Here is a 16,986-nt window from a genome sequence, read left to right as displayed (position 1 = left end):
GGTACCTGCTGACCATCTCTCCGCATCGCCAACACCGAGCGAGGTGGCCAAACCCGCCGGGTACCTCCGCGGCCGCATGCAGCTGGATGCTGGCAGCCAGGTCTTTAATTGAACTTTCTGCTGAAAATAAATATATATATATCCCAGTGATCGTGTGCTTTCGGTGTCATTTGTAAGGTCCGTGTAACTTGAAACAGTTTTCTGTCATGCAGTGGAACGGAGGTGGTCAGAAAAGGGGCTTGGTGCACGTGAAGGTCCATATTGGGCGAGAACAGTCCCTCTGGCTCAGTGACAGCCATGCTCATATTGTATCTGATCTTTGTGTGTCAGAGAGAAAAGCCTGTGGTATAAAGAAGGACACAGCCATACAATGTCTGTAACCCATATATGATACATGGGGTCTGTTTTCTGTGGTCTTTATGTGCAAAATGTGGTTGATGTGACAATTGCCTACATGGTGACACACATTCCCCAGCACATCCTCCCTGCACACAGCGGTCACACCCCAGCAGTTCTGAGCAGCCCACCTGAGCGATTTACACCATCACTCCAGAGATGCTTCGGCTCGAGCCTTCCCTCCTTCCCCTCTAGACCTGCCCAGCACAGGGCAAAACCAATGTTCCCACCAGAGCACCGCACCCTGGCACTGGCTCTGCACCCAAGGCCATCGTGGCTACCATCGCCGGCTGCTCTTTGCCCCTGGTGGCAACATTCAGCCCCATCACCCTTTGCCATGGGCCAGGAGCTCTCACTTTAAGGGCCTCAGGGTGCCCTCCCACCACAGGGCACAGATCCTACCCATCTCCCAGCACTCTGCGGGAATTGCTGTGGGTCTGTGGTGGAGTTAATTTGGACCCAGTCCTCCCAGAGATGGCTGCATGAAGCTGAGCAGAGAATCCATCCCAAAAAATTTACATGGGAAATGAAGTCTCCTTTTCTGTTTGGCTAAATGTCTGCCAGCCTGTTTTAATTTATTCTGCTAGGTTGATTTGCAACTTTCAGTTTTCCATCAGTTGGCTGTGACCAGGACACTGGGAAAATTTAGCACTTGAGTTCACCCAACTTCTGCGTTTCAAAATATCCCAGCCCGAGACATGCAGGAGAAAACCCTTTCCGTTTCGGAACAACCAGGAGGGAAAAGTCTGAACACGAGAGGTCTTAAAAGCATCAAAATATTTCACATTGAAAATGCCAGAGCAGCCTGGGTCTGTGCAAGCCCCAGCATCCCCCTCAGCGCTCCCAGCAGCCCTGGGGTTTGGCAGAAGGTTGCACCCCAGGAGACCCCATCCCTGAGTGACCTCGCACCCTGTCCTGCCGCAGGGATGCCCCAAGGCTGGGGGGCAATGGGGGAATGAAAGCAGAAGGTGGGGGAAAGCAAATGCTGAGGAAGCCAGCAGCAGGCAAGATGCATTCAGTCCCTCTGCTTCACCGAAAGTTCATCAAAGCCAAAGGATTTTTTTTTTAATTTCTTTTCTTTTTTTTTATGAAACAGTTGAGATGACTCAGCGGTTTCTGACGCAATCCCCGTTTCATCGGAAAATTCCTAACCAGCTCCTAGTGGCAACTGATTGCTCCCATAAATCATGCAGTGTTATCCCTGGCCGCAGCAGCGTGGCTTACGCAGCCCCAGCCCGGCCGCGTGAAATCAGCAGGAGCGATGCCATCGCCTCGCTGGGAGCTAAAACAGCCCTGAAAACAAAACACACCGGAGAGCAGATCCAAAACACCAACCTCCATCCAGCTTCGCATCAGCCAAACCCCACGCTTCAATGCGGGGCTGGACTGGCCCCTGCTCCCATCCCCCCAAAACTCCCCCGGGTCAGTGCTGCCCCCAAAACCCCAGGGCTGCAGGCGCTGCTGCTGAGGCTGCCGGCAGGTACAGCATTAATCACCGACGGCCGGGCTCAGACGACAGCGGTTTTTATCTCCTAGTTTTTGGCATAAGCGTTAGAAATGATTTGCAGATGTTATTTACTGCTTTTGGGCTTGGAGTAAATTGAGACAAGATGCACCTGCATGGACAGAGAGAGGCTTTCCCACCCAGGGATGGTCGCTGAGGGCTCGTATTAGACTTTCCCAGGGAAATTTAGGATTCGGGCGAGGGCCACTGAGCCAGCCCTACTTCCTGCATCCTGCGATTTGGCAAGGCAGGACAGTGGTCCCAGTGCTGCACATTCAGCTCCTGGCACGGCACAAGGATGCTCAGAGACACCAGAGAGATTCCTGTCCCTGCAGCACCGTGAGGCCAGTGGGCTCTTACCCTCATGGCCACCTTAAGGGACGTACAGCAGCCATTCTGGCAGGCAGCTGCCTGGCTTTCCATCCCAAACCAATGCTGTGCATAATTCAGAGTGCAAATAAAAGAGTAACAGACACTCCAAAATAACATCCTCCAGCCGGGGAAGAGTCGCCGGCGACTGGCTGCTGGTTTGGCCAGAGAAGCGCCTGCAGAGGAAAGGAGTTTCCTTGGCTGCAATGAGCTCAGCAAAGCACTGGGCTGGGCACTGTCGCTGCTCAGCGGGAGCCAGAGCTGCTCAGCCGAGCGGAAGCACTCTGCGTTTTGCAGGATTAGGCCCTCTCACCTAGGGAGGGCTGGGGGGATCCCTTTGCTGTGGTAGAGGGACCTCCATCCTTGACCTGGAGCAGAGAGTGGTGGTGAGCTCTGACCCAGACACAAGACATTGACCGTCTCACTGTGCTCCCCATCCTGGGACACCTCCCCATACTGACCCAAGCACCAGCCCTCAAAGCCCCAACTTCATCCCTAGCGCAGGTCCTCCATGAACAATGTACTCCTGTACTCCAGGACCTGCTCTCAGTGAAACCAAGCCATGGCCTGGCTGTGGAATGTGGCATTCCAGCTCTGATTTCCCAGCAAAATTAGCCCTTTTCTGGCTCAGCTCTCACACTGGGATGTCCCTGCATGCTCAGGACATTGCCAGGGGGATCAAAATGTGGTGAAGTCCCAAAAAAAGGCCCTGGCAGCCAGCCCTACCTTCTTCTCAAGAGTTGTGGGTATGGCCTACCGCTGAGTAACTAAAGCAAGCAAGAGGAGACCAAAAAAGAGTCCTTTGGAGACAGTCCTGGTCTCCCTTGCAGAGTGACCTACGGCGCAGTGTTGGGCAAGGCACTTCTTCTCTGCTTGTCTCCATGCAATGTGGATAGCAGTGATTTATATCATGCTAGCGTGAGGGCTCTATCCATGGAGATTTGCAAAATGTTGAGTCAAACTGAACAAGCCAAAGCCACCAAGCTGCTCTTGCCATCAGATTCCTATTAAAAAATACCTCTGGGCAGTCTGAAAGCCACAAGTGACCAGAGTGACCCCAGGTATGGTCATGTCCGTAGCGTTTCAATGACTTTAAAAGCCTCTTTTTTCCCTGCAGGTTTCTTTCACTTTAATTTTACCTGTCCCCAAAGAGTGCACGTTCTGGCTTCCAGACGAGTCACGCTTGGTTCAAAATTTTAGCTACGCAAAGATTAAAAAAAGAAAAGTACAAAGCCTTTTCTTTTCATGGACTGAGACTCGCATGGAAGTTGTGCAGTATTGTGCTGAGGGACACCAGTTATGCAGCATTGCCAACCACAGGCATTCAGAGCTCATGAGTCAGACTCCCCCAAACCCTAAGACTGGTTTCATTCCCTTCTGGATATTGATTCTTGAAGCATCGCAACTTCAAGGTTTTATCCTAAAAAAAAAGTCTTTTTTGACCAATGGGGTGAGAGCTGAGACCCTCACATCCTTACTGGACTCCAGGAGTCTTGACTGTAAAAAAAAAACCCAACCTATTAAACACCATGAAATTAGCAATAAACCCTGCAATGCCCCCCCAAAATTTAGCAGTGGGATGGCTGTCCCAGGACACCCCAAAGGATACGAGCAATGGAAACATGGTGACAAGAAAAGAGATGTCCCCACCATTAACAGTGACATGCTTGTCATGGGCCACAATGAGGTAGAGGAGAAGGGTAATGTGAAAAAACCCTAAGGAAGAAAGAAGTGAGGATAGCCATGAGGAATATGCATAATAGGTTTATTCGACAGGGAGACATAAGGGGGAATTTTTTTAAGGGCCAGCATTCAGCTAAAGCTGTCTAAAATGGGGCCAGGCCTTACGCAGAATGGATATTTTAAGTGGCAATTTATTCCACTAATAAAAAAGAAGGATGCAGGTGCTTTGGCAGGGCTGCGGACGGGAGCGGGCGAGAGCTGCGGCTGATCAGAGCCGGGTCTGCAGCGCCGGCCATGCGGGGGGCTCAGGCACAGCTGGGGGCTCTGCGTTTATGGGCCTCCTGTTCCCCAGCGCCAGGGCTCACGTGCAGATTTCGGCTATCCCAAAAGTACAACCACACCAGCGACACATGCAGCGGCTCTGGTCGCAGGCTGCGGTAGGTGAGGTGAGGTGTTTTATCCAGACGCTACAGGCGTCCCTGCTCCAGCTGGGCAGGGAAGGGCTCATGCCCATGGGCTGCTCCACACTTGCATTAGGCCCTTTTACACCAGGAGGTTTCTTGATCAAATTCCCAAGACAGAGCATCAAGAAGACAAATCTTTGTGAGCTGGATGGTGTCGTGCTCATCAAATTGCTCAGGGCTCTTTGAGGCTGATGGTGCTGCTCCAGAGCCAAGGCTCCTGCACATTGTCCTGCCAAAACCAGGCCCTCATCCAGCTTTTCACCTTCATCCCTAAGTGCAGAGTGCACGAGCCCAAGGGTTGTGGAGATGAAAAATGAGATGCTGAAGTAATGGAGGTGGTAAATAACACCTTGCAGTAAGTGCTGACTTGGTGCACACGGGCACCCACATTGCACCACAACAAACAGCAAGCCCGTATGGAAGCTGCGACCTCAGCTCTCCATTTTAGTGCCATTATCACCATTATTTCAAACATGGCAGTAACTGGGGACACGCAATGGAGCAGGTTTCAATTCTGGCGCAGTCTACACCACATGAAGGATCATCCTATACTCACCCCAAGGAGAATACACTCTCAAGTGGCACAGATCCCTCATCCTCTGCTCCAATATATACTACTTTCAAACTATCACCCTTGTATTAAAACAGAACTATCTATGTCTCTCTCCTTCACTGCAATGTCTGAGCTGAAAGGATAGAAGTATTTACAGAAAGTCATGGTTAATGTTACCCTGGAAGGATCCAGGACAGCATACCAGAACCTGGTTTTGGCATCTGGGAACCAGTTTTCAGCCATATATATCACCGTTCCTGCGTGCACTCCGGTCCACACAAAATTAGCCCTGTGGAATGCAGATTTAAAATTCACTTTCCAGAAGTACTTAAACACAGGAGCTAAAATTTGCTCTTTCTACATTTCCTACCTGTTTGGGTGCACAGAAACAAAGTCCTGGCCCTTTGTAACTTGGGTCCCTTCCCGGGAAGGTTTGCAAAGCCCCCGTCCAGCGCTGCGGTTTGTTTGCAGCCCGAACAAAGCCCTTTTAAGCAGCAGCTCCCGACAGGAGCTCGCCACCTGCCTGTCCCTTGCCTCCCCCTTTACTTTGGGGTCTCTTTTTTCAATAATAGCTGGAACACGTGTGCAAACGTGTGGGTTTTTTCTCCTCTGTGCCTACAGCGCTGGCTGCAAACCAAGCGCCAGCCCAGGGCGTGCAGCTGGGAGAGAAAAAACATCAAAAACCAACAAAAACGCAACAACTTATGGAATGTTTTCTTGCTCCTGAGAGCTCCAGCACTTCCCTTGCCATAGCTGGCACTTGCTGCATCCAGCAGCCAACGGGGTTTCCTTTCCAGTGGATTCCAGCAAGATTTTGGGTGAAGGATGGAGGCGAGGGGGGATGCACTTAACAACTGCTTGATTGTACTTTTCAACTGATGTCATTTGGTTTGTCACACAGCCATCACCCTCACGTGTCCCTGCAAGTGGCGGCCTTGTCGCACAACTGCCACCTCCTTGCAAACAGTCTCATGAGGGTGCAGGGGGCTGCTTTGCACCCAGGTGGAAGTTTGCCCTCACCAATGAATTCTGAGCTCTGTATTCACCTCTCTGACACCAACTTCATCACAGGAGCAGGGCTGACACAGTTTGCTTAGCCAGGAGTCCAGAGGGTTTTGTGCAACCAGTGAACCCAAATCCCACTCGAAACCCTACTGGAGATAAGCCCTGCGGTACAGCATGCAGCAGCCCTGAGCATCTCCCTTGACCTGAGCAGCTCATGCAGGAATAACACAGAATTACAGATACACCCGAAGATATGGCACAAAAGAAGATCAGGGTACTTCAGGGCATGCTGGCACTCAGCTCCACTCAGGGCTGGACACCTGGGGAGCAGTGGAGTATTTATGTGCTGGCTTGGAAGGATTAATTTTCACAGTTAATAGGGACGCCAGAGCTTTTCACTATTTATTGGTAGAGGTTCAGTTTTGCAGGGATTTGTGGTAAGTTTATGGCTTTGTCCAGGCAGGAGGGTGGCTGGAGCCGTGGTGTGGGCAGAATCCGAGGGATGCTGCCTGCAGCCACGCAGGGAATGTGGATAGGCCCTGAAATATTGGCTAAAAATGGGAGCCTTGCCCAGCTGATCTCAGCTGTGCCTGAGGAAGGCTCCCAGCACAGCCCTCTCGGGTCAGCGCTTTAATGCTGCCGTGCCATTCTCACTGCACACACACACCTCCTCCCAGAGCCCTTTCCAACTTGGCTGGAGAGGCTTCAAGAGCATTTTTGCTCCGTGCATGCCTGCTTTTCCACTGGACCCCCTCCCTGGGGACAGGCGAGTCCATCCCATCGGCCTCAGGAATAGATGGTGCCTCATACTGTAGCCTCGTCCCCAAATCTGCAACCACAAAGGCTGTTGCTTAAGCCCAGCATTCCTGTTCCCTGCGTCCTGGGAACAGCTGTACCGAAAAGATGCCGAGAATCCCTGCGAGGCTCCAAGGAAAAGATGTTAACCCAGGAGGGGGGTAGCAGCGATATAATAAAAAGTCATAATAAAAGAGTGAAGCCACTGAGTGGATTAGCAGCCCAAACGCCGTTTGGCTTTTGGTCTCCTTTCTTCCAGCTTTCCTGCGCCACACAGTGACCTGCTCAAATTCCTCCACCTCGGAGACACTCAGCTCCTGAATTTCAGACAGATCTCCTGGAGGTGTCCATGCTGCAGTGCCTGAGGGCACGGCTGAGAAACTGAACCGTGCTTAACTCCACCAAGCGAGCGCATGGGAGGGCTCATAGGCAGGCACAGCAGCTTTGGATGCTGCACCATGATGCCTGCACTCCACCAGAACAGGGCCACCCACTCCAGGTCTGCCCTCGTGGGGAAAAAAAAGGCAGATTTGGAGCTTAGTGTGTATTTTCATTTACAGCAAAGGTAGCGGGATACATCTCGCTGTTTTAAAACCCCCTTGGTCCCTGCCATGTACTGATTCTTCCCTACTTGGTGCCAGCGCAAAGCATCGGATGGTTTTTTCCTGCTGGGCTTCCCTTTTGCTCCTTTAGAAACACACAGGGCAATATCGGGGCACAGAGCATCTGCTGCCAGGAGCTACCGGCTGCGTCAAATATGTCGCTGTCGGGCAGAGACGGGAGCGAAGGGGGCGGCTGCGGCGGGAGCAGCTGTTCCCTGCCCGCAGCCCTCCCGGCCACACAGGACCTTTAAATTTTAAAGCACGCTGGCCACGGCTGTTTTCTCCACTGTCACCCTCCAGCTCACAGAGACCCTGTCCTCGGGAGCTGCTGGCCCACAAGGCACCCATGGGCTCACTGGTGGCCAAGCTTCTTCTGCCCACCATCAGCAGCTTGGTCTTCCTTCCCACCATCAGCATAGCAGCCAAGCGGCGCTTCCACATGGAAGCCATGGTTTACTTCTTCACCATGTTCTTCGTGGCGGTAAGATGTCCCCATATTCCCCTGCATGTTTCATCCCCCCGCGTCGGGTTTCCACTGGGAAGGCTACCTGGATCTCACTCAACAGCGGCGAGTGTGACCCCCAGAATATCTGTTTTCAGTTATTCCCCACCCTGTGTGGCACTGAGTAGCTGATTATACAGTTTAGGATGTCCCAGGGGGTGGCCTTACATAGATTTGATGGTGTTTTGTGCGGTTGTGAAGTTAGGGAGAGGGTTAGGGATTTGCAATGTTTTGGAGCTGTTTTTTGTTTTACAGCTGGTAAGTGGCCATGCTGAATTTAGGGTTTAAATTGTATCCAGAGTCTCTTGCTATGATTCTGTCGTTTTAGCCAAAAGCACGTAGTCGAATTATTGATTTTGCAATTGCTAAGTGGGGATGGGAGCAATGCTGGAGTCAGGGGGGGCTCTGCACTGGGAAAGAAAAGACTAAAACATGCTGTGGGGTTACCAAGAAAAATCATTATTAACCCTCCACATGGGCAGAGTGGTTTGAAAACATGTGTTTCACCAGGCTCAACATCGCCCTGCCTGAGAATAATGAGTGGAGAAAGTTGGTTTTCTGTACATATACAAAATAATTCATATTCCTGCTCCTGGCAGTAAGCTACCCTGCACTTTGTATCACTGCTAAATGCCTTCATACACATATGGACTGAACACCTAAAGCAGCATTTCCAGTGAAAAAAGTTTCTTTAACCCCATGGCAATGCTCTCCTAAAGAAAATGAAGGCAACAGCCCAGCAACTCAACTGATACTGCATTTACCTCTTCTCCCCCCCCTCCCCATCTCAAGGGATCTCATGAGGACTGTCACATCCCTTGTACAGAGACAGAGAAACTGAGGAAGGGACTAGATAAAGGACTTTCCTGGTGTGAAAAGCTGTCCCACTGCAGCACCAACAGTAAAGCAGGGCTCTGAACCAGGCTCTTATTCCTAAAAATCCATCATTTAATCCTCAAATTAAAACACAACGCAGGGGGGAAATCTCTGCCAGTTCCATAAAAGTAGTTAATAAAAACAACCCAATCCATCCCCTCCCAGCTCCCCAGGGAAGCCAGACATCTACCATTTCATTTTGCACCGGTTTTCTGTCTGCCCCATCTCCCTGAGCAATCAATAGGAAAATTGGCACGTGTTTGGACAGGAGGTGGAACAGGTCCTCGGTGAAGAGATTGAAGAGGCAAAATATCTGTGCGTGGGGAAGGGACAGGAGAGGACGGGAAGGCAGCTGCCAGCATGGCCGGGGATTAGGAAGGGCAGCAGCTGTTGCCATTGCCTTTCTTGTAGCATCCCACTCCTCCTCCCCCAGGAGACCTCATCCCAGCAGTGGAAGCAAATGTACATCACAGACAAGTGCCGCGATGCCAGCCAGAAACATGCTCTTTGTCTTCCTCTCTTTCCCCCTCATCTCCAGCCTCCCCAAACCCAATCTCAAACAGAAAAGAAATACGGCCACAGTGCTATCTTTTTCTAGAAAGCAGAGTGAGCCAGAGGACTCTCAGCAATTCCCATTATAAATAAAATCAGCATCCCCGCTGGGCCCTGACAGTGGGGATCATTCCAAGGGCGTCTGGCCAAGCAGTGGAGGGACTTCTTCAGCAACAGCGAAGCATAGGCGGGTGCTACCACCAGAAAACGCTGGAAGGAAAAGGCGAGTGCCAGGCAAATGCTGGGAGCATTCCTCTGATTGCACTGGAAAACTTCTCTTTGGCTTGGTTTGCATTTATGTTGCATGACAATAGGGGTTTTTTTGCAAATAGCCTAATCAATGAGCTAATGGGCAGGAACCATCAGCTTTTAAGGGAATGCGCTAATGAGTGAATTCCCCAGAATTCAGACTCTGGCCATAAAAACTCTGCTTAGCCTGGACAGTGACCTGGCATCTACACACATTTCATCAGGACACTCATTTTGAATTGCTTTACAAGAATCTTTCGCAATCAGAGCTGTAACCTCAGAGCCCTCCTTCCACTGGAGACGACGTCCCTGCGTTGTCCAGAGCTCGGCACGAAGCAGCTTGGTCATCAGATTGCAAATTCTGGCACAGACCAAGAGGCCAACTAAAGCTCGTCCACAGATAATTTGTACTAAGAGAGAAGAATGCTGATTCTTAGGCAATTTGCATTTGGGAACAGTGACATTATATCGTAAATACATTCATTCCTGCATATCAATGACCGTGGTGTATGAGAGACCGTCTTGTTCCTGGCTGGCCACCCCCTCAAGAGCCAGGAAAAAGCTGATAAAAACAGAAATATTTAATTTTACTGTAGTAGTCTGTGGGTAGAGTATTAGCTTTCTTAATGTTTTTAAAAATCATTTTTTAATAGTTCTACCACGCATGTGATGGCCCTGGCTTATCAGTGTTGTGCTTCATGCGCTACGACATCCTGGAGTACTTCAGCATCTATGGGACAGCTCTGTCCATCTGGGTGTCCCTGATGGGTAAGCACCGGTCCCTCATGGCTCCTAGAGAGCACCAGCGTCTGCAGGTCAGGCAGGGTTTGTCCGCACCTGGGATGTTTCGTGGGGACAGTCAAATTATAACACACACAGCCTTGTGCTTTAGTTCAAGGCAGGACAGTACTATGAGATTACTTAGTTTGAAACCTCATATAGGAGGGAATCTCCCATTTCTCCTCATTTTCCCCATACTGAGCCCATCAGCTTGTCCTGTCCTGACTTTAGGGTATTAAGAAATGCAGAATCTGCCACTTCCCTTGGTAGACGCATGTCAAAGTGATTTAGTCAAAACAAAGCTATCTTCCTAGTTTATCAGAAGCCTAGTCTGAGCTGACGGGAAATATTAGATCTGCTTAGAAAAAGAACAAATATATTTCACTTCCTTTTTATAAAAAATCATGTCTCTTGCCTCACTAAGATTTCCTTTTCCCACATTCCCTTCATCCTCAGTTTTTCTCATTTTGCTCCTCATTTGCCACTGAAACAAGGTATAACAGAAATGCAAAAAACAATGACAGAACTAATGCAGGATGAAAACTTCAAACCTATTATTTTCCCATTTTGTCAACATGTTTTTTGGAAGCACATATTTCTGGGAAGACAAGAGACTAGGGTGAGGGGAGAGAGATGAGGGGACAGTCCCTTTCCAGCAGCAAAGGCTTTGCCCAGCAGATTCAGACCATCCCTACCAGCCGCACACCCAGTGCTGAGCAGCACAGGCAGCAGCATCCCCCTTGCAGGGTGTGCAACGGGATAAATCTTCCATCCAGAGAAAAAATGAGTGGGGGAAATATTAACCTTAGAAATGGCTCTGTTTTTCCCCAAGGTGCGGTCCCCCACTGCCCATGGCATTTCAGTGGTCTCTCTGCTCAGCTAGAGAAGGCAATGAGGCAAAATCGTCTCCAAAGGGCATTTTCAGGAGATAACAGCAGTGTCAGGGTAGGTCAGAGCCGATCCAGACACTTTGGCTCCTTGCAGCAAAGTTCAACTTGATTGCTTCATCACTGCATTCAAAAACCTTGCAAAAAAATACAAATCCCGGACTACAACGTTTAAAATATTGACCCGCAGGGAAACAACAGCGATTAAAATGCGGACATTATCCCTTAGCCAAACTCCCTATAAAACCACGGTCCAAGGACATGGAAGGTGTGGTGACTGAAGCCCAGGGAAGCCTCTCGCTGTGGCTTGTAAAGCCCGAGCGCACATGTGCGGACACAGACCCTCGGGCATGCTTCCCGGAATGCAAATCCAGGACAGCCATAACACAGCTGTGCGAGCTGGAAAAGCACGGAGCCCCCTGGGATCCATAACTTTTATCAGTTATTACCCCATTCTGTGCTAAACAAAAGCCTCTAATAATTTACTCGCACTGCGACTTCCAGCTTGCAGACCTCAGGCAGGTGTTGGCAGGGCCAGGCAGCCCGGTCCCCATCGCATGGGTGAGCACGGTCCTACCGGAGCAGGGTGATGGGGGCTACACTGGGGTAAGCCAGCAAGTTTGGAAGGGTTGGAGAGGTTAGGAAAACCCAAGAGCCAATTTCAAGCTCACATCAGTATCTTTGCAATCACCTCAAACTTCTGGGTCGAGACAGGAAAGAGAAATACAGTTGGGAAATCTGCTTTAGTGTCCACACTGAACATAAGACCTCTAAAATCAGCTTCTAGACCCACCACTCGGATGCCTCGGGATGGTTTGCTTTGCCCCTGTGTGCCTCAGTTTCCCCAGCTGAGAAAGGCAAACCAGACCTGGATGCAATGTTGAGGGTCCTCAGGGAGAAGGGACAGACCCCAGAAGGATTATGGGGAGCAGATGAAGAAGGAGGTGGGTGACTGATGCTCCCTGTGCTCGGTGCCACACAGCCCTGGCAGAGTTTGACGAGCCGAAGAGATCGACCTTCGTCATGTTTGGCGTCCTCACCATCGCCGTGAGGATCTACCACGACCGCTGGGGCTACGGTGTCTACTCAGGACCCATTGGGACGGCCGTCCTGGCGATAACCGTGAAATGGGTACGTAGGGAAGGGCACCACACCAGGGCTTTGCCGGATGCTGGCGGTGGGGAAGGGGCTGAGCCCTGCACAAAGGGGTCTCATCTGCACCAGCCGTTTCCTTCTCGACGTCCAGCTCTTGCAGCACAGGCTATTGTAGTGATTAAACAGCACATTTAAACACCATCTCCTTCAACCCAAGCAGAAAGCAGGCAGACAGCAAGCAGCCTTTGTGATAAATGCCAGATTCGATCAGTCTGAGCAATCTACCACATCCCCTGTCCCTGCATTTCTAATCAGGAGGAATGTATTTATGGCATTTTTGCAGCTACTCAGAGGCAGAGGGGTCTGGTAAATGGCCCTGGAGCCAGTGGAAGATGTGGATAAAACGTGGAGATAAACTGAAAGGAATCTGCCTGTAGTCTGCCTGAATCTGGCTGGCAGCTTCCAGGACATTTGTGCACCATGTGCCACACACACTGGAGATGCTGTGGACTCCATTGGCAGGAGTGGGCATGGCTGTAGAAGCGAAAGGAGAAGGATTCAGCGACGGGGTAAAAAATGCAGAAAGATGCTGCCAAGTGTCATGGAAATACAGTGACACAAGTGCCAGCTAGAGATCATCAATGAGCCCCATCTAATCGTCCAGTCAGCAGCTAAAATTAAGTGGCCACAATGGGGATGGGATGGGCTTGGCAGGGAATGAGGCACAGGACCGCCCAGCATCCCCCAGCCCGCAGATGCTGTGCTGGGATCTGCTCTCCCAGAGACTGGGTTTGCGAGGGCACACACTCCTGTGAGCTGGGTTTGGGGCTGAATATTAAGAAAACAGCATTATGCTCAGGAATGGAGCAGGAGGACCTGTTGCAGCACACAGGCAGGGGTGCTTCCCTTGTACAGGCAGACCTTGCAGTCTGGGGGACCCGGCCTGAGGGTTTTGCATGAGTTTATGTCAGCATTCATGGGATCTTTTGGATGTGGAGCAGGCAGCTGATTCCAGGTGTACCCACTTGGTGCACTCTCTCTTTCCTTCCAGCTCCAGAAGATGAAAGAGAAGAAAGGGCTCTATCCAGACAAGAGCGTCTACACCCAACAGATCGGTCCTGGCTTCTGTTTCGGGGCGTTAGCGCTGATGTTGAGATTCTTCTTTGAGGTACCTGTTTACACTCTCAGTCCCCCTGACTTTACAGGGTGTAAAGGACATTACTGGGGAAGGAGACCTCCCCCTTCACCCCACTGGGCTGCATTCAGCCTTGGACAAAATCCAGCCCAGATGCAGGTCCCTGGGGTAGCTGTGCCAGGGTTTGGTGGCAGTGATGAAGATCCCTCTCTGCTTGTCCCCATCCCATTAACCTTGGCGTGGGCAGAGACAGATGTGACAGCAAGCGATGCACAGGGTGATGTTCGCTCTCTTTTCCCCGCATTGAGTGAGTCACAAGGCCATGGACCACACTTTCTGCGGCCATATGTGGTCCTCAAAATGGTTTTGTCAAATATAAGTGGGTCTTTTTGGAAACCGGGCGCGGGTGACTTAAGGACACCTTGCAGAGCCACAGCAGGGACTGGATACGCCCCAGGCACGGCTGGATCCAGTGCTGGCTCACACCAAAGAAAAGACTCCCAGTTGACTCCCAGGAGCACTTGATCCCATGTTTATAACCTTTTGCTCTCGCTGCTGGCCAGTCTGTCTGTCCCGTATGGGGAAGGCGATAACCCCCGACACAGCTGTCGGTCACGCCTGCGCTCAGCCCCGCCGTTACGGCTGCTCTGTGCATTGGGAGCCGCTAGATACAACCTCACAGCCATCCCCAAGGATTATTTTTCAAAGCATTTAGTAATTGCAAATTCTAGCAGAACATAAAAATGTCACTTAGCACAAACTGCCTCCCCCCGCGCCCCAGCCTCGCCGCCGCGTCCTATGCGGGGTAATGAAACACTTCATTCAAGAATTGGGAAATGTGCAAATTGGAATGTGTTAAATCCACTTTGCTTTTTTTTCTTCTTCTTAAGGCTGGAAATCCTTTCTTCTTTGACAGCAAAAAGCAGCAGAAGGCTCAGGAATTTTTTTTAATTTTTTTTTTATTCCTTTCCTTTCGGCTACTTGCAGAACCCTAGCATTTTGCACCTAACGCAGAGCCACCATGGCCCTGGCTGGTCTCGCTAACGCTCTCCCTGCTTGCAGGAGTGGGATTACACCTACGTGCACAGCTTCTACCACTGTGCCTTGGCCATGGCCTTCGTGCTGCTGCTGCCCAAGGAGAACAAGAAGGCTGGGGGTGTGGGGACCCCTGCCAAGCTGGACTGCTCCACGCTCTGCTGCTGTGTCTGAGACCCCCGGGCGAGTGGGTCCCTCGCTTTTACACTCCTGGGGTGATGGAGGGGTGCAACCGAAAGGAAAATCCCTGCCAGCTGCATATTCCTCAGGGATATCGGCATCTTTTCCCACCTGCCTTATGCACAGCCCGGGCTCTTCTTCCCTGGAAAGGCTTCACCTTTCCAACATCAGCCCTGGCAGAGGTTGTGCTTGCTACGTGGCTGTACCCGGGTGACTCTTGCACCTCAGGCCATGTCACCGCCCAGGCTGTCCCCTGCACTGGCCCTGGAGGACCCACGTTGTCCCCTCTGGGGCAGGTTTGCCCAGCCCGAGCACACGGGGCTTCCTTTACAATGTCCAATTAACAGAACCTGTATTTTTGTGAGATATTTACTATTTTATTTATGCATTCTCTTGATGTAAATACTACAACTTAACAAAAGACTTTGCAGTGCCAGCATTTCTCAAGCGACGCAAGAAAATTTCCAGCTCTGCTCTCTCTAGGGCAGATGCCAGCCCCAAAACCCAGCTCCGGGCATGGCCACCCCCTCCCCTGCCCACAGTTCCCACCCGGCCTGGGGGGTGCCCCAACATTGGGCACTTTAACCCCACAGCCCTGCCTGGGCAGCGCAGGCAGCAGGTGCTTACAGGAGCCTCTTTAGTATGGAAAGTACATGGAAAATTAGAGGCAGAGAAAAGAAGCTCCTGGAGGGAGGAGGAGGGCTGTAAGCCTATAACATCTCTTCTAACAGACTATTTACTATAGCAGAAGTGTATGATTTATTTAGACTGTCTGGGAAAAACGCCAAGACTATGTGTCATGGACAATTAGAGTGGTATTGATATACAGTGATGTCCACAGAAAGCCCACATTAAGCCTGGGTTCCTCTGGAAGAGAAATCCACCCTGGTCATTCATCAGAGCAACTTCCTGCGATGGGGCAACAACCAAAGCTGAATGAGCTTCCAACAAAAATATAAATGAATTATGAACCCCCAAGCATCCAAGAGTCACTGGCAAGCAGTGGCACAGCCCATGCAGCTGCATGCAGAGGCAGTGCTCGCAAAGAGCTTTCAAAGGGCTCACCAGGACCTAAATTAACACAGCTCACCAGGGCTTGTGAGCATCCACCCCCAGGATGTTTTGCAAGATGCTCCAAGGGTTTGTGTGCAATACTTTTCCCCATTGCTTGCACGCTACTGGAGTGCTTTGCCATGCGAGGACTGCTCAGGACATTCCCAAAAAACAGCCCCAAGTGCTTCAAATTTAATTCAGAGCTGGGTGCAAGAAGGGCCTCCTGATCCTCCCTGACCCATTTTGTGACTGCTCGGCCCTTCAAACAAGCATAACCCCACAGCAAATCACACAGCTCATGGTCAGCGAGAGCACAGGGAAAGCCTTGTGTTGGTGAGGCGATGGGAGGAGAGGCACTGGGAAACTGCAACACCTGAGCGAGTGGAAAAAAAGGTTGGCAAACCCCATGCAAAAAGGATGGTACATTAGCTAAGGCCCAGCTGAGTAAATGAAAGCTCCTGCTCCCACCTGCCATGCATCCAGGTGTTACACCAAAAAAAAAAACCGAAACCAAAAGTGCACTGCATACAATAAAATCCCAGGCAAGGCTTCCTTTTTCCCCTCTCCCTACCAGTGCCAGGGCACTGCTCTGACTGTGCAAACCATCCATCTCTTTGCACCCAGTGTGAGACCAGCACCCACCCTCGGGGCCCGAAACGTGGCTGGGCACATCCACAGGGTCCCTTCCACAGCACCAGCACCCGCTAGAGCAGGACCGGGCACCCCAACACCCAGGAGAAAGGTGCAGGGGCTGAATTCGCTATCACAGGGACAGGATATCCCCTGCAATGCAAATGCAGGGAAATATTATAAACATTTACAGCAACGTAGACAAAACAGTCTCTTGTAACCTTTTAGCGCTGCCGAGAGCTTTGCCTGTAAGAGCTCTTGAGCCCCTGCCAAAAATTCTTGCTGTTTTCATAAGAGTAGGTGTTTTTGTCTAAGGTGCAGTCTGAGTGCTGTGACCTTTGTCATGTCTGCTACTGAAATTTCCTGCTTCTCTGTTATTCTCTTCTTTGGTAAGACGATATGAAACCCAAAACTTTTATTGCCCCTTTTAAAGCGTCTTTATAGCTCCCCATCTACTTCATATACTGTCTTATTCTCGAATGCTGGGATATTACTTATGGGATCCGGGCTTGACGCTGCAAAAGGCATTTGGGTTTCACGAAGCCCAAACCGCCCGGGCTTTTTTTAAGATCAGCCGGTGGGGGGAAGAAAAAGAGAAAGAAAAAAAGGAAAAAAGGAATGAGAGGGGAGGGACCAGGCTT

The 16,986-nt window shown here is 50.8% G+C and overlaps 1 protein-coding gene across 1 annotated transcript; it reads left to right on the top strand.

Annotated features, from left to right (window-relative positions):
* The first annotated feature begins 7,674 nt into the window (after positions 1–7,674).
* Positions 7,675–14,670, top strand: TMEM8C (transmembrane protein 8C). The gene is made up of 5 exons (XM_010190136.1): positions 7,675–7,852; positions 10,204–10,318; positions 12,200–12,348; positions 13,364–13,480; positions 14,510–14,670. Exons 1-5 carry the CDS (start codon positions 7,718–7,720, stop codon positions 14,654–14,656), a joined length of 663 nt encoding a protein of 220 aa, XP_010188438.1. The 5' UTR covers positions 7,675–7,717; the 3' UTR covers positions 14,657–14,670.
* The last annotated feature ends 2,316 nt before the right edge of the window (positions 14,671–16,986 follow it).

Source organism: Mesitornis unicolor, unplaced genomic scaffold, assembly GCF_000695765.1.
Source record: "Mesitornis unicolor isolate BGI_N332 unplaced genomic scaffold, ASM69576v1 scaffold16790, whole genome shotgun sequence".
Taxonomy (NCBI): Eukaryota; Metazoa; Chordata; class Aves; order Mesitornithiformes; family Mesitornithidae; genus Mesitornis; species Mesitornis unicolor.
Note: the sequence above shows the minus strand (reverse complement) of the source record. Positions and strands in the feature narration are given on the sequence as shown.